At 58.3% G+C, this 17,710-nt stretch overlaps 1 protein-coding gene across 1 annotated transcript in view; it reads right to left on the reverse strand.

Moving 5' to 3' along the window:
- The window catches only part of CRAMP1 (cramped chromatin regulator homolog 1), a 53,068-nt gene that overhangs the window by 16,493 nt on the left and 18,865 nt on the right, over window positions 1-17,710 (reverse strand). Inside the window, exons 4-9 of the mRNA XM_038540821.1 lie at window positions 16,508-16,591; window positions 13,220-13,268; window positions 5,463-5,548; window positions 4,899-5,022; window positions 3,886-3,967; window positions 2,298-3,461 (exon numbers count right to left, since the gene is read on the reverse strand). Of these exons, the coding sequence (XP_038396749.1) occupies window positions 2,298-3,461; window positions 3,886-3,967; window positions 4,899-5,022; window positions 5,463-5,548; window positions 13,220-13,268; window positions 16,508-16,591 (1,589 nt within the window). The remainder of the gene's footprint in view (window positions 1-2,297; window positions 3,462-3,885; window positions 3,968-4,898; window positions 5,023-5,462; window positions 5,549-13,219; window positions 13,269-16,507; window positions 16,592-17,710) is intronic.

The following is a 17,710-nucleotide window of genomic DNA, read 5'->3' on the forward strand; positions in this document are numbered from 1 at the left end:
GGCTCAGCTGTAGCTGAGTGTGAGGAACCCTGCCACAGGGACAACCCATTCCACCCCACCTCTGTCCTCATCCCGGTGACCCCTCCCCAGTCTCCACAGCGCCCGCCATCAGGGCTCCCCCAGGGCCAACCTTCCCCTGCTTTCGGCACCACCTCGCCCGCTCTGCTTGCTCAGTGCCCAGTCCTGACCCACCTCTTCCTTTCCGAGGGACCTCTGCCCCTGCCCCGCCTGCTATCATGTCCTACTTAGCTTATTCAGTGTCACCATCCAACGGGGCCCCCTGCACACCTAGCAGCCTCTTGCAAGGTCCTGCTTGTCCAGAGGCCTGGGCGTGGGCTGCACTTGCTCACAGTGCTCCGCCCCTACAAAGGGGCCTCCGCCTCCGGCCAGCCGGCCCATCTTTCACCTTTCACACAAGGGCTCAGGCCTCTGCCCAGTGGTTCTCAGGGCTGAGATGCATCACAATCAGCCGGGGGGGAGAGAGAGAGAGAGAGAGAGAGAGAGAGAGAGAGAGAGAGAGAGAGAGGGCGCGCGCGCGCGCGTGTGTGTGTGTGTGTGTGTGTGTCCCCACAGCCTCTAGGTCCCAAGAACTTGCATCTCTCCTGAGTCCCTGGGTGGCGCAGAAGCTGCTGCTGGGGCCCCACTCTAGGGCATGGCTCTGAGCAGCCTGCTTTGAATTCTCAGCAGTATTTCCAAGCTGCTAGCCCTCCTCTCTCAGTCGAGGCCAAGGCCAGTGTCTGCGTCCCCTGCTTCCACCTCCTGTAGGGCTCTGGACCTGCTCCTGTCCATCCAGTTTCCTCTCCTCCAGAAGCCTCACTCTAAAAAGTTTTTTTTTAAGATTTTATTTATTCATGAGACACAGAAAGAGAGAAAGGCAAAGAAACAGACAGAGGGAGAAGCAGGCTCCCTATGGGGAGCCCAACGTGGGACTCGATCCCAGGACCCCAGGGTCACACCCTGGGCTGAAGGTGGCGCTAAACCGCTGAGCCACTTGGCCTGCCCTCTAAAACGTTTTCTTTTTTCTTTTCCTTTTTTTTTTTTAAAGATTTACTTATTTATGATAGACATAGAGAGAGAGAGAGAAAGGCAGAGACACAGGAGGAGGGAGAAGCAGGCTCCACACTGGGAGCCTGACACGGGACTCAATCCTGGGACTCCAGGATCGCGTCCTGGGCCAAAGGCAGGCGCTAAACCGCTGAGCCACCCAGGGACCCCCTCTAAAACGTTTTCTCTACCCACTTGCCCCAACGCTGCCCATGCCTGCCTGCAGGTCGCCAGCTTCCACAGCACTCAATCTAAAGGCCACTGCTCACCCCTCGGCTGCCTCTGCAGCTTCCAGCCAGGTCCCATCATGCCATGACAGCCATCTCCCTCGTGTCCCCATGTGCTCTGCTGAGCACCTGTCTATGGCAAAGGCAGCACAGGGATGCAGCCAGGAAGGGTATAGAAAAGCCCTGCAGGAGGCACGGTGAGGGCCACCTGTCCAGAAGTGGCAGGTGTGCTGCGCAGATGTGACCCGGCAGCCCCATCCCATCCCCCAGGGTCCGCACAGCCCCATCCTGTCCCCCAAGCTCCACTCTCTCCTGGCAACTATGTGCCGCTCCCTCGGCCGCTCCTCTGGGAACCTGTGAAGCCCTGCACTCCCCAGCGCCAAGCACACATGGCAACTTAGGAGCTCCTGCTTCAGATGCCATCTTCTCGTCCCAGGAAAGCTCACTGGGGTTTCTCTTGTAGGGGGCAACCTCTGCCCTGTTTCTGACCAGACACCCCAGGAGAAGTCATAGCCACTCCCCAGGCTTAGGGACCAGCCACCACGGAGGTCCCTAAGGAGCTCCAGAGCCCTTCATCTGTGCCCTCACCACTCCACTCCCTGCCCTGAAGCTGTGCCATCATCCTCCCACAATGGCCACCCTAAAGCACAAAGGACATTGTCATTCCCTCTGTTGAAACCTGCAATGTTCCTGCCTGGCTCCCGGCCATGGCTACTGCATTGCCTCTGCACACGCTGTCCCTCTGGCCAGCAAGAGAGAGCTTAGCATAACTGAAGCCTGGCAAGGAATGGGTTCTTGGTCACAGTTGTCCTTGGAGCCTCATGTGAGCCACGTGGGACAGAGCCCATGCCTGCGGCGAACCAGAACCCTCGCTACCAAGCCCAGCTTGAGATAAGGAAGCGTGGCCTGCCTGGTCACCCGGTCCCTCCCTCCCTCCCCCTGGACCCAGTTGCTCTGCTGAGAGACTTCAGACTGGGCCAGACTTCCCTTGGGGCGCCAGCAGGGCTATGCTCGAGCTTCACTCACCAGCCTGGGGTTGACCTCGGTGGAGATGAGCCTCAGGAGGCAGCTGAGGAGGCGCTGCTTGTGGAAGGTGGAGGGTGGGGCGGCAGGGCAGGGGCCCTGGGCCTGCCCGCCGGGGCTCTGGCCCTCAGGACCCAGCACAGCCAGCCAGTCATACTCCAGCTGGAGCTTGTTTGGTTTGCCCATCATGAGGTAGACTTCGGCCAGCGTCAGGCTTTCGGAGGTCTGCAGGTTCCAGCCTTCCTCGCGGAGCTGCTGGGCTAGCCGGCTGGCAGGGACATCTTTAGGAGGCTTGGCGGCAGGCTGTCCCTGAGGCGGGGGATCCGAGGGGTTCACCTTCTCCTGGGGCTCCTCTGCAGGTGCCTCTGATGAGTCTTTAGTGCAAACATCTGGCTGGAGCCCGGGGCCAGGCTGAGGCTCAGGACCTGGTGGGGCACGGACGGGGGATGTCGCCCCAGCCCGAGCGAGGTCGACCACCTCTGCACTGCCGGGGACGCGAGTCTCTGGGGAGGCGCAGCCTGAGGGCCGCAAGTCTGCACAGCGGCACTGCTCAGGGACGATGAGGTCCTGACAGGACTTCATGTAGCGCGGGAAGGGATCAAGGAGGGAGAGCTCATCCTCCAGCTCTGGGAGCTGGCCGCAGGCGCACGTCACATCCGCAGGCTCTCGGGTGAGGCCGTCCCTGCCCTCTGCAGGAGCAGCTGTGGGGGTCTTCTCAAGCCGCCCCCCAGCATCTTGGAGCCCAGTGGGCAGCCTGTCTGGAGTGTCTAGACTGCCAAGGCTCGGGGCGGCCCCCTCCCCAGGGGCACTTTCGGGGGAACTCTCTCCAGAGCTCTGTGAGGCATCGGTGGAAGGAGGGGGTCGTCCCGGGCCCTTGCCCTCGGTGCCACCCCGAGGACACTTCACCTGGCCCCTGGCCGTGCCCTGCCCGCTCTGGATGCCCAAGATCTGGGCCGGAGGCAATGTGTGGGCATCCTTGGAGCCCTGCTTGCACCGGCCACCCTCCTGCCAGTGCACCGTGCAGAAGGCCTTGGAGTGCACGACTCGGGCCACTCCCGGCAGTGGCGTCAGCGTGCAACTCTCTCCAGGGAACAGGTGCAAGGCCACCTTCTCCTGCGACGGCTCTGGAAGTGAGTGCTGCAGCTGCCGATCCTCGAGTGTCTTCCGCTGGGACCTCAGTCAAGGAGCAGCCACAGGAGTGGGCCCTGCTGTGTGCCACTGGGCCACAGATAGAGCGTGAGCCAGGCACTTCCTCTACCAACCAGCACCCTGCCGGCTGGGATGGCAGGCTGAGAGGCAGCCAAGGACACGAGAAGTTTGGGGCCATCTGTGCTTGTTTTACTAAACCTGCTGATAGGGACGCCTCGCGTGCTCCCTAACCTACCACATAGGCCAGACAGTGGCCACTTGCAGCTTAGGGAGCCGGAAGGGACTCCCACCCGAACCCCAGAAGACAGAGGACTGCAAGTTTGGTTCTGGTTCCATGCCACTTCATGGGACTGACTGCACTCAGGACAGAGAAACAAGACCTATCCTTAAGCAGCAGGTGCTCTGGGGTAGGGGCAAGGCCACGTGAGTAGGAAAAGGATACAATCCGCACCTCATGGAGCGCCCACTTCTGTTTCAGGAACTCGATGAGGCTGGAGACCTTTCGGTGGAGCTCCACAATCATCCTGCAGAGAAACCACAGGCAGGACGGGCGGCTGTTACACAGGGAGGGAACGTCCTGAGGAGCAGCATGAGGCTGAAGCAGCAAGAGGACCGAAGGCCATGGATGGTGGAGGGAGCGTTCAAGGAGGGGCCGGAGGCACAGGGCCCCAGCAGGACCACTGATTCCTTGTCTCAAAAATTAGTCCTTTAAATGGAGTGAACTAGAGATTCGCGTGAAGCTGTAAGAAAAGAAGAGAGCCCCCCCCCGCCCCCATGCCCCTTCTGCATAGTAAAAGATCTCCACCAGGATGTGGACAGCGGTACAACCAACTGCCCTACCCTCAGTACCCTGTGGACCAGGACTGGCCTTAATTAACACTGAGAAAATTTAAATCCACGTGGAAACCAGGCGTCCTGATGGAGACAAACCTTAAGAACACGAGGCTCGGGGAGAGCAGCTGACAGAAGAGCAGAAGAGCCACACTCTACGCGAACTGCCTACAACAGGCAGGCCTAGAGATGGACAGCAGACGCAGAGGAGGCTGGGAGCGGGGAGCGAGGGCTTAGTGGATGCGAGGTTTCCTTTCGGGGTGACGGGAAGCTCTGGAGCCAGAGGGGGAAATTCTACAACACCCTGTGAAGGTGCCCAGGGCCCTGAGTTCGACACCTTAAAATGACACATGGTTAATTCTAAGTTACAAGAATTTTACCTCAATCAAAAAAGATGTCTAAATGAAAAACGGTCCACACCCTCTGTGGTGTCCTGTGTATAAGTCAGACATAAATATTCAGGGAGGTGGGGAGAGAGGAGTGGAAGGGCTTTTGAAGGTAAAGACGAGAGAAAGAATCTGTAGCCATAACCTGCCAACCATGACATCCTTTTGCTTCCTGTGCTCGGCCTGAGAGCCCTGCCGGAGTGGGACCCCTTGGGCTGAGGGCCACCACGACAGTTACCTGAGCCTCGGGTTCTGGGCCAGGCTCTGCACGCGGGCCCAGGCGTGGTTGTTCCTTGGCTGCAGCTCTACTGGGACCTTCAGGGGCAGGCGCACTGGCTTCTGGTCCTCTTCATCACTCAAGCCTACGACAAGAAGGGGCCATGAGAGCCTGGCACCCGTGAACCTTAACGTAGGACGCAAGCGCCTTGCCACACAAATAACAGAATCTACGAGAAGCTCTGGGCAAATAGCCCCATGAGCGACAGCAAGGCTGGCAGAGAAGCCCACAGGGATCCATGCTCTCAAGAAGGAATGCCAACATGGCTGCTTGGGATCTACAAGCCAGAGCCACCGGCCAGGCCACGGGAGCCCACAGAGACCTGCTCATCACAATGACACTCTGTCTGAACATGCCGTAGCTTCTGAGCTAAACTTGACTGCCTCAGGGGACACATGGTGTGACAAGGAGTTTCGAGTCCAGGTGCTGCCAACGAGCAGGACCAGATGAAGCGGACTCAGAGCCACTGTGAGGGCAGCCGCAGGAGGCAACGCCCCCGCCATCCCCACGTCCGTGATCACATACCATCCGGGTCACAGAGCTTCTTCAGAGCACGGCACATGGGCGCTTTGATCCGTAGGTTTCTTCCTTTGTAGCGCACGGTGGTGGCCCTGGGAAAGGAGTTTTGTGGAAACAGTGAGGCCTCTAGGTGAACGGCCACTCCCTGCCCCGCACATATGAGCAACCAGTGTGCCTGATACATGGAGAACCTGACAGATGAAGGCCCTGGCACAGGGTCCCCACGAAGCTCCTGGGCTCACAGGCAGCTGTGCAGAGGGAGGCCACACCGTAATTCTGAAGTCCCACTACTTTCCTGCCCATGCCTCACGCTGCAAAGAGGATGCCAGTCCTTCACGGACGCATGCCCGCCCCCTGGCAAGTCGCGTGGCACCTCCTGCTGTCCATCCCCTGGAAAGTCCACTGTGCGGGAGCCCGCATCGAATGTCGAATGCATGCCTTCTCTCCTCCGCCTCCTCGAGGTCCCTCGAGAGCAAACTGTCTGAGCCCTCCTGGAGGTGGCCACTAACCCCCATCACCAATGTCCCGTGGCTCCTCTGTAAGCCACACCAGTGGCACCCGACGGAGTACCGGCCACTTGCAGCTAGCAGACACAATGTGCCACTTGCTCACACTCCCCAAAACGGAGCTCAGGCAGGCCCAGGATCTGTTGCCATCGGGAGAACACTGGTACAGCCAGAACTTCACTAACGTTAGCATGACACAAACTAAAGAATTTCCATGTAACTCATGAAAATTAACACCACAAATAAAGCTCCTTTCAAAAAACACACTTCGGATGCTTTGGATCTACTCAAGAAAGGTTGGCTATTTTGAAAAACTGACAAGTTAAGTCTGGAGGAGCCCGCCAGCCTCCAGCAGTCCTAGACCCAGCTTCCACCTCCGAGGAAGCAAAGCCACACACCCTCTCCTCCTTGGAAGGGAAACAGCTCTGATTTCCCACGGCACCAGGGTCTCAGCCCCCTCAACAGTGGATTTCACTGTGGCCCCCGGAGCGTGTTTAGAAGGCCAAGCAGGGGGTGTGACGTGCGGCAGACCAAGCTGAGGCAGTCAGGCAGCGCAGCAGGCTCACAGGAGTCCCGCATCATTGTCAACGCCTCCGTGGCAGCTGTCTCTCCGCATACCCATGAGTCCAGTCCTGGCTGAGCCTCTCCTGTGCCCGGAATTAGACACAGGACACCAGAAATGGTGCTGAGATATGGGCAGGCTGCCAAAGAGGCCAAGGGACCCCAGGAGGCCCACTCCCTGCCACTGTGTCTGGCGACATGATCACCTCAACCTCAGGGACACAGAGGCAGCGAAGTGCGGCCGTGGACGTGGGGCAGGTGGACTCGGCCCCAGCCAGTCTCCAGCAGCAGCTCCAGGGCTGGTTGGGCCTCTCTGCCCACCACTTCTTGTTGCATCTGCACCACACCAACAACACAGACCTGGGGGGGGCAGGGGGTGTGTGGCCACCATGGGGCACCTGTGTTTGCGATAATCACATTTTCCGTTAAACTGCTCTTTGGTGACTTCCTTTTTTATCATTTTTTTTTCTAAGGGAAAGTGAGCAGCTCCTTTTGTATGACCAGAAAACATCCTGAGATCACGATCCCATTCCTTTACTTTCAAATGGAAGTTCTAGGAGTGCCCTGAAGCTACAGCTGCCGGGCCCAGCTCATGCTTGCTGAGAGCAGGCCTCGGGGGCCTGGCCACGGACCTGGATGTGGTCTGTGCGCCCCCATCCTCGAGCCCACCCCGGAGCTGAGCCACGGCAGGAGCACCACCAGGCTAGGCGCCCCCAGCGCATGGAGTTTAAGCAGCACCACCAGCAGAAGGCTCCCACCCTAACCCCTGATCAAGGGTCACACAGAGGACCCCATGCAACAACAACCCTCCCCCCCCCGCCGCCCACTGTTGTTGCTTTGACAGACAGGCAACAGGCTCGTTCCTCTACGTGCACGGGACTCAGGCTTTCTCTTCTGCAAAGTCATGTGCCGAGCCCAGTCAGCATGTGAGGCTGGCCTGTGAGCATCATAGTGAGGGGTGACCTCAGAGTTCTCCTCCGTCCTTTTGCTCCTGAGTCCCACGCTCTCCAACCAATGGACGTTCACAGTTAACTGAGAAAGGTCTGCATGAGAAGGATGGATGGGAAGTTAGTTAAATAAATACTCCACGGCCTTCAACAAAGGAATCTTCCACACACACCATCCTGCTTCCCCCACCTGTTTCACCTTTATGGGCCACTGGCTTTACCCTTGGAAACCAAAGTCAGCTGGTGGAAGACTGGACACATCCATCAGTGTAACGGGAGGGAAACCTGGATACAGAGCCACACAGTACCGCCTGCTGGCTTCACACAAGGGTGCAAAAGCAGCATCAGAAGGACAGTGCTTTCAATAGCTGAGACTGCAGTAAGTGGACACCTGCAGGCCACAGAGGCAAAACTCAGTGGGACCTGCCTGTCATACAACACGGATGGAAATAGCAAACCATCAAACTTTCACAAGGAAACTTGGAGCAATGCTGGACTGTGGGCGAGACCAAGGGCTCCTGGACGTCACAATGAAGTTGCGGCCCATAAAGGGAGATGGCAATGGGCCTCAGTAGGACTGAGCACTCCCGCCCGGCGACAGGCACTAGGAAGGCAGGAAAAGCCACAGACTGGGAGAAAACACTGTTGACCGCCTACCCAAGACAAAAGGCTTGTGTCTATAACACCTCTAGAACTATCCAACCTCAGTAATAAAGAAACGGGTGCAAGATCTGAGCAGGCCAGTCACCAGACAGAGGCAGATGCATGACAAGCACAAGAAAGATGCTCAATGTGGTCAGTCACCAGGGCAACACAAACCGATCCCACTTCCCACCCACGAGGATGCTCAAAACACACTCAATGCCCAGAACGGACTCTCCCTAGAAAGCTGTGTGGTAGCACCCAAAGAAGCCAGCGCAGGACCCCCTGCGCGTGTGCCCAGGTGATAGGCAACCAACACCTGGCGGCGAAGGTTTAGAGTGGCCCTGTTAACAGCCATGTTCCTTGCTGAGGAATGGATAAGCAGGCATGGGACAGCCGCAGTGGGGCCACTACCTGCAGGAAGAGGCATGAACTACGGACCCACAAGGGCCAGATCTCAAGTGAACAGCACCAGGTGGAAGACGCCAACCTCCAAAGGCCATGCACGCGTGACCCCATTTGGACGGTGCTCTGAGAAAGGCAGGAAGACAGGGCAGAGAGACCAGCCAAGGGGCTGCTGGGGCTGGGCGTGGGCGGTAACTATGAAGGGGCAGCACAAGGGAGTCTGGGGGCGACGGAGCCATCTGGATGTGGATCGGGGTGGTACACTGCTCCGTGGGCCTTCAAACTCACAACCGGAGGTGAAAAGCCATCTGGAAAGGCTGCGTGCTGTGCAATCCCCACTTGGAGACATTCTAGAAAAGGCATCTATGCAGGCAGTGAAGGGGAGAGGTCACCAGGGGCTGGGGAAGCAAGTTGGTATAACACGGGAGGCTCCTGAGGCAGGGGCCCTCTCCGGCAGGAGCCCGAACGGCAGACGCAGGACCCTGTTGTTTCTGTCCTGTCGTGGAGCACACACGAAGGTACTGAAGGCACCTGCTCAAAACCCACTTACGGATAGCGGTCTGTTCCACGGACCACAGCCCAGCAGGGCAGAAAGGGAAATGAAACCACAAGAGGACAAGTAACACTGAACATGTGTGCACACACCTGCCTGCACACAGAGCCGCCCTCCCCCAACCACCCAGAGCTGGTACAAGTGGGCACAGGCTTCGGGCAGCTCCTCCGTCGATAAATTCAAGTGAAGGGGAGAAAGGGCTGGATCTACTGCTGTTTCAACCTGATGTTTGAACTTTTTCACGATAAACTTCTCTTTTTTTAAAACATTTTATTTATTTATTCCTGAGAGACACAGAGAGAGAGAGAAAGAAAGAAGCAGAGACACAGGCAGAGAGAGAAGCAGGCTCCATGCAGGGAACCTGACGTGGGACTCGATCCCGGGACCCCAGGATCACGCCCTGGGCTGAAGGCAGGCGCTAAACCACTGAGCCACCTGGGCAGCCCATGATAAACATTTCTGAGAGATTCATAGCGACCGCCTTGCTCCTTAGACACAGAAGGGTGCTGCGAAGGACATTCCTCCATCAAAGCAGAGGGAGGAGCTGCCAGCACTCGGCGCCCCGGCACCCCGACGACCAAGCCCCAGGACCCAGCCCCCGACCCTCTGGGAGCTACAGGCTGGTCAGGGGCCTGACAGGGAGGTGCCCAGAGCACTGGGGGGGGGGGGGGTGACATGCTGTCTGGCCATACATGGAGGACACGTGAGACACACACTCAGCAGAGGCTCGGGGCTGGGGCAGACTCCGACTCACAGCCGGGAGACAGGGAAGAGCCGGTCCCCTGTGGCAGAGAGGGAGCCCGGGTAAGCAGCCAGCAACCCTCCAAGGGAGGCGTGCAGTCTGGTGCCCACAGCAGCATCTGGGTGATGCTCTGAACCACCAGACGTGATGCGTCCGGAGGGAAAGGTGCAGGGAAGCAGGAGGCGAGGGCCGCTGGCCTCCAGGGGACACCACTCCTCCAGCCCGGGGCCTCACGAGCTCTGCTGGAGCTGGCTCCTATCTGTCCCTGATGCGGGAGGTCTCAGGGCCACACTGGGGGGTCTCCACAACCCTCCAAGTGCTCGGACACCATTTCATCAGGCAGCGACAGCATCCACTCCTGATGAAGCCCCGAGGGTGAAGCCACAGGTGCTACAGTTCTGGTGCCAGAAACACAGATAAACGCATTTTCGTAAGTAGACCACCACACAGCAAATGTGGTCAGCAGCCTAAAGCTAACCAGAAAGAACACCCTTCCCTCCTCTAACCAGACAGAAGCTTGCTTGTCAAATACTCGAACAGGACACAGCTGTGAAGAGCAGGGGTGCCCCAGGCACCGACCACCCCGGGGTGCTGGTGTGAGCGGGAGCCACAAACTGAGTCCCCCTGCTGTGGCCACATGTGCACCCCACTCACTTCCAAAAATAAGAACAGAGCCCCCCAAGCCCGCCCAGGAGCCAGGCTCCTCTCTGCAGCACCCTTCCGCCAGCGTGAGCGACGCTGTGACGTGCGCCCTACGGCGCGGCTCACCACGGACCTGAGGGCTTTCCAGAAGTAGGGCTGTGGGGTCAGAGGGCACGCACACTAACAGAGGGTGAGGTACGGACTCCCCTGCGCTCCTGCTGTGAGTGAACACCTTCTCGGACAGTGCTGACGCCTCTCCACCCGCAGCTGTGGGAAACGGACTGCTTCCGTCTGCCCTCCTCCTCACCCCAAGCCATGGGGGGTGGCACAGGCAGGGGTTCTGGGGAGGCTGGTGCTGGAACACTTACCCCCTTCTTGATCTGGGGGGCTAGAGGGGGCTGTGCAGGGAGGACCGGCGAATTGTCCCGCGTGGTTGTTACACTGAGCACAGCCAGGGAAGGAGGCGCACTGTGACCCTGGCTGCAACCCCATCCTCTGCGGGCTCATGTTGGGAGAACAGACACGTCCCCACACCTTCAACCTGACCTGCCCCTGTCGCCTGACCTGCCCGTCACCTGGACGTTGATGCTGCGGGGCTGAGGTCATGTCTGTCTGGCTCCTTCCTGCCTCCTTACACGGCCCTCATCAGAAGCGCCCGTGCACAGCCCACACCCCCAGAGACAGAGAACTTCTGCTGCCCTCCTTGGCTGGGTGGCTACAGAGGTCGTGGGGAATGCTGCACAGGGAGTCTCTCTCTTGTCCCCCTGGTTTTCACCCAATCACCGATCCTATCAGTCCAGACGCCTGCGCGTTGACTGCTCACAGGTGACATCCCAATACCATGTTACTAAATATTCAAAGCAAACAGGAGATGTAGACGCTCCTCCTGGATCCTCACTTGTTCAGAACCATGTTAACAGTCATGTTGCCTCCGGGCTTTACTGTGATGGCTCCTCGCGGAGACCGTGGGGACCCAGCACTGTGTGTTTCCTCGACCCTGCGGGCCCCCAGCTCAGGAGCCCTCCAACCTCCAGCAGCCCCTAATGCCAACCACCCAGCCACATTCACATGTATCAACACGCCTTCCTCACATGAGGTGAACTCTGAGGCAGGCCCGCGTGTCCTTCCAGAAACCCAGGAGGCCACCCCCCACTCTGTGTGCGGCCTCTCACAACAGGACCAACACGGGCCAAGAAAACTCACAGGTTTTCCAGCAAACCAGTCCCTGATGACCCTGAGCACAAAGAACCAGAACACTGACTCAGCCAACAAGTTAGGACTCAAGTAAAATAAAAGGTGAAAAAGGCTCCCCCCAGATCGCATCCAGGGTGGGTGCTCCGCCTCACAAGGGAGACACTAATGCCAGAAACCACCTCTGCCACGTACTCTCTGGGCTCTCGATGCAGGTCCTCAGAGGCACACAGGCAGCCCAAACAGCTCACAAGCCCAGCTTGTCCCCAAACGCTGCAGGGCCTGTGTGAGGGTAGGAAGGCGGGCACTGCCACTGCCACAGGTGAATGGGGCGTGGGGTGCACGACCAATGAGCCACCTGCTCCTAAGCATACCCACATGCCTCCAGGAGGCTCCCGTCTGCCCCCAAGACACCAGTTGTGAAGGCTGCCCACACCGCCTGGCATAGCGCTGATACGTGCATCCCAGTTACCACCACGTCTGGTTCCAAACGGGGGCAGTTCACAGAAATAAACTCGTGGGAACCCAAGAGGAGCATATGTAAGGGAAGACGCTGGGGCGGAGCCAGAGCAGAAACCACACAGCCGGTGCCACCTGTCAGGAGCTCACGCCTGAGGGATGGGGACGTGCAGGCCATCCAACACCAGGCTGAGGGAGAAATGCCACCGGAGGTGCCAGAAGGCCATGTCCTGCAAATGCAGCAGAGACCAGTGAAGACTGTTCCAGGGGACAGCTAGCCTTGGACCAGCAGGGGCCTGGGGATGGCCTGAGGGTCCATCTAGGGCAAGGGGCAGAGATCTGGAGAGAGTACACCCGCTCTGGCAGGGTGAGTGGGAGGCCACGGCAGCCATCAACGTGGCAGCCACGCCGGGTGGGAAATCCATGCACACGGAATCCGCAGACTGTGGAGCAGAGGAAGGTCTGGGCCGCCCCGAGTCAGACACGTGGCTGGAGACCAGGGACCAACTACTGAGGCTGACAATGAAGGATGCCTTGAAGGCCACTCTGAAATGTGGGCCAGAGAGCAAACTAAAGTTCCACCGAGACAGTGGGAGAATGGAACACAAGGCACGTGCCATACGCCATCTCTGCCACGGGAATGGTCACTGAGCTCGGGGCAGAGCAAGCGGGAGAACCTTGAGCTCTGGACACCACGAGTGTGAGGGCAGACGGCGTCAGACCTGGCTTCACTCTAGGGGCGTGGAGCCTCGGCGGGCAGGCACAGGGAAGGGGTCAGGAGGGCAACAGGAAGGCGGAGTGTGGGCCTGCTGTGGCCAGAGAAGCCACCCACAGCCCACACGCAGGTGGGGACGGGGGCGGGAACAGGAGGTGGTGAGGGCCCTGTGGGTGCTGCCACCCTGCCAGGGAGCCCGCGGGAAGAACGAGATGGGGAGCAGCCCAGGCGATGACACCCTGCTCTCCTGGGGCTGCATGGCGCAGTCACCTTTCACTGTGGAGGTTGGGCACATTATGGACCTCGGTGAGAAAAACCACACATCTCCAGTTCTGGGCTTCGGGAAGCACGCACGCGTTCCAAAGCAACAGCGGCGCTCCACAACACAAGCCCTACTTACCCCACCTGAATGAGCTCATTCAACTTGGTCGCGTTCTTGTCGTCCATACCTTTAAATGGAAAAACAAATAAATGTGACCATGAACTCCTCAGGAGCAAGATCAGTGAAGATTTCCTGATTAACTCTCATCAATGTAGGAAGCAAATATCCTTCTCAGAAGACCCAACAAAGTCTCCCAGAACACAACCCCCCACGTTAGCTGCAGCTCCTCCCACAAAGCCTGGGCAGAGCATGCCATCCCCACCTGCATGTCCTCTCCACCCACCAAGACTTTCTCGGGGAACCACAACCTGCCTCCACGCAGCTGCTCCTGACTCCCGACCCCCACCACACCGAGCCTCTGCTCCTTCCTAGCCGCCCAGCTCAGATTCCCTTCTCAGGGTCACCACCACATGCTTCTCCTGCTGGGCTCGTGTCATCTGCTGGCCCATCGTGGTCTGCTTTGGGTCCCCAGGTTCCCAGGGTAAGTGAACAAGGACCCAAGACCATACGTGTTCACCAGAGCTGACACCATGTTCCTCTGTACCCTCCCACAGTTGCTGCTGTCCCGAAAATGTCCAAGGAAAAACGAAATTACATGTGCAAGAACGTGAGTAACCTGGTAGATGGTGAATGTTTGGGGATCATCGAAAATTTCTTAAACTCTTATGTACTCAGGGATAAAAACAATAAGCCACAAACACAGAGCCAGGCCAAAAACCAAGACAAGGACAAAATCCTTAAAGCAGCAGAGAAAAGTAATGCATCCCTTCCAGAGCAGCAGAGACACAGCGGCCGGTGGCCTCTCCCCAGGAATGGCGAAGGCCAGAGATAAACAAATCTTTACAGTGAAGGAAGGAAAAACTGCCCAATCTGAGCTCTCCATCCAGCAAAAACACCTTTCAAGATTGAAGACAACATAAAGCTTTACAAATAATCACTGGAAGAATTCACAGCCACACGTGACAAGCATGTGACGAGAAACAGCAAGGCATGTCCTGCAGGCCGCAGGGCAACGGGCCAGATGGAGACGGGCCTCCGGGACAGAAGGCCTAGCAAGGAAGAGGCAGGCGCACAGCCCCGCTCACTGACCAGGGACCCAGCATGGCCCGGCCCCACACGGTTACGCGACAAAGCAGCACCATCAGCGGAAAGCACAGCAGGGATTCCCATGTGAAGGCAGGGTCTGCAGGGCCAAGCGCATGGCCAGAGGGCAGCCTGTCCTGGAGGTTCGTGGGCATGTGAGCAGAAATCAAAGGGAAAGCCAAAGGGGATGGAAGGGCCCGTTGGTCCTGCATCTGGCTGGCCGGACAGACAGAAGGTCCAGGAGCTGAGCCACTGAGACTTCAGGGTTTGAGTCACTCGATGGGCACCATGCGGGGAACCACCTTTCAGAGAAAAGCTACCTGAACACGCAGGTGAGGATAGGAGATGGGCCGCTGCGGCAGGAGAAATGAGCTCTGGGTCTAAGACTCAGTCCTGGGGGCAAAGCGTCACCTGTCACTTAGCAGCCAAGGAGATTTTCATCACAGTGGAGCCTCCTCAGCCCCTGGGACACCAGCCAGCGCAGTAGCTGCCCTGAGGCTGCATACATGTAGCGTGTGTCTGAGTCCTAGGAACACAGCAGACTCAACGCCCACCGTTTCAGGGTTCATGTTCATCCAGAGGCCCAGTGTTAAACAAAAGCAGGCTCCAACCACAATTTCTGCACAGTCCAGAAAAGGCTACCAGCATGCAGTCATGAGACGCTGCAGTGTGCAGGGCACCCGGTGTGCCAGCGAGTGACCTGCGAGTGGGGGGTAGGCGGGGCTCAAGTGGGGCCTTGGTGGGGGGGCTGCATGCGTGGAGGCCAAGAGGGGCTGGTGGGATGTCACAAATAGGACTGGCTTCTCTGAGCTGCAGGGTGGCAGGAAGAGGAACAGAAGTCCAAGTACAGAGGCCCCTGGGCCGGGGTCCCAGTGCTGCCCAGTGGGGTGACAGTAAGCCGCCCAAGTCAGGGAGCAGGCCAGCCTCATGAGGACTCAGGCAGGCTGGGAGAGCGAGGAGAGGCCACCACAGCAGTGGCCGGGGGCAGTCAGTGCCTGTACACCACTCACACTGGGAGCACTCCACGACAGGCCAGCAGGTGACAAATAAGTGCTCAGACCACAGGAAGGACTGTGTTGGGAGCCAGGCCACCTGTAGGGTTTTTGCCTGCTTCTAGGCTAGCGTGTGCAGAGCAGCCCTCAAACGCCCTCCCTCCTGGTCCCTCTGCTGATTCCACACCCCCCGCCCTGCTGCCCACTCTGAGCAGTGGCATTCTGCTGGGTGACCAGGGAGGAGACGGCTTATGACTCTGTCATATGGTCTCACTGGGCCTCTGGAGTGACCCTGTAGGTAAGCACCCTTCCACCATGTGACGGTGCCCAGTGGCACCTGCATAGACAAGGGCACCCCTTGCCTGGGGTCACACGGGGAGGCGAGGTAGGCCACTAAGTGGTTGGTGCCCCCGGAAAGCCAGAGCATGCCTACGTTGGTTACAGGAGACAAGCAGAGGGACATATGGGGAGTAGCCCAGATCATTCCAAGCACCAGTGTCACACAAGACCAAAGGTGAGGCTCATCTATCTCATCAACAGCCCCAAGGGGGCACCACAGGTATACCTAGGACCACATCCCCAGCTGGCACCCTGAACACAGGCAGCTGCTAGGTAAGACCATAGTGCCTGCGACATAAATGCTAAACATCAGGTGGTAACAGGACTGAGGGCATGCAGAACAATATCCCTGGTCTCAAGTGACATGGGATGAAGGGTCAGGGCCTTGCCAGGATGCCTGCAGTCAGATGCTGAGTAAGAGAAAGTGCACTCGTGGGGTAGGGCACAGGTGGGGCCGCTATCTGTGACAGGTAAGTGTCATGAAGGTGCAGGCACGCAGAGGCTCAGGTGCTCTTCAACTTCCTGCTCCCTAAAATGTTTTCAAGATTCAAGCTGGGGGCAGCCCCGGTGGCGCAGCGGTTTGGCGCCGCCTGCAGCCCAGGGCGTGATCCTGAGACCCTGGATCGAGTCCCACGTCGGGCTCTCTGCATGGAGCCTGCTTCTCCCTCTGCCTGTGTCTCTGCCTCTCTCTCTCTGTCTCTATGAATAAATAAATAAAAATCTTAAAAAAAAAAAAAAAAAAAGATTCAAGCTGGAGGGAGAAGAGCTGTGGCATCAAAGACCCAACAGTGACAGGAGAGCAGGCCCTGCCAGGGGGAGCCGTGAGCATTCCGGAAACCACGTCACATCCCCAGCCACGAGCACTGCAGGAGCCCTGGTGCCCCATACTCACAGCCCCCGACCTTCTTCCGCAGCTCGCCGTAGCAGATCAGACCGTACAGCTCCTGGGACGACTTCTTCAGCCCGCGGGAGAACACTGAAACACCAAGAAGGGACAGAGCTTTAGAAGGGGAAGACGTCCCCGCCGGACCGACCAGCTCGGGCACAGGAGGGCAGGGGCACGTGAGCGCTGTTCGTCCCGTGGTTCTGACCACCGCACGTGCCTCCCAGGACGGCAACCCCAGGCGAAACGAAGTGAGGCGCACACGGGAACACAGGGCTGCTTTTTAAATTTTCAAAATGAGAAATTAGATTAGAAAACTGGGCTGGCGCCAGGAAATGCTAACGGGCAGAGGGCTGCCCCGGGAGGAGCCTGGGAGGCCAGCGGGGCCACAGGAGGTGGACTGAGACCATTTCCCTCCGCACACAGAACCACCCAACCTCTGTGTGAGGCCAGAGGCCTGTGACCACGGAAGCGGACGTGTCACACCATCTCTGATCACTGATGACCCCCCTGAGGCCAGATGGAGGAGGAACGGCAGCCCCAGCCCTCATGGTACCAGTATCCACTCTCCCCTGCTCCTCAGCAACAGATGCACCTCACTCAGGAAGCAACGAATCCAGGTCAGACGGTGCACATCCCAGCCTGCCCTGTGGCTAGATGGGGCTGCACCACTGTCCTGGCCTCTAAACTTTATTTTTTTTATTTATTTATTATTTATGATAGTCACAGAGAGAGAGAGAGAGAGAGAGGCAGAGACATAGGCAGAGGAAGAAGCAGGCTCCATGCACCGGGAGCCCGACGTGGGATTCGATCCTGGATCTCCAGGATCGCGCCCTGGGCCAAAGGCAGGCGCTAAACCCGCTGCGCCATTGTCCTGGCCTCTAGAGTGATCAGGAGACTTCCAGAAGCTCCCAAAATGACTGAAGACTGAATGAGGATGAATGTGTCCTTTGGCATCCCGGTCTTGCCCACGGAGCCATCCTGGACCAAGCACTGTGCTAGGCACGGCAGAGTGGCAAGAGGGCAGGCCCTGAGTCCCCAGTGACCGCACTGGACCTCCTATCTTGACGTCTCTGCCACAGGAGAACCAATCTCTCTGTGCAGAAGACCACGATGCTTTGAGGTCCGTGTTACCTGAAGCCAAACCTGAGTGCCGTCTGCCGGCGCAGGCCCAGCTCAGTCCGGCGCCTTCTCCACCACTTCACAGAGCAG

The sequence above is a fragment of the Canis lupus genome, chromosome 6, assembly GCF_011100685.1.
Source record: "Canis lupus familiaris isolate Mischka breed German Shepherd chromosome 6, alternate assembly UU_Cfam_GSD_1.0, whole genome shotgun sequence".
Taxonomy (NCBI): Eukaryota; Metazoa; Chordata; class Mammalia; order Carnivora; family Canidae; genus Canis; species Canis lupus.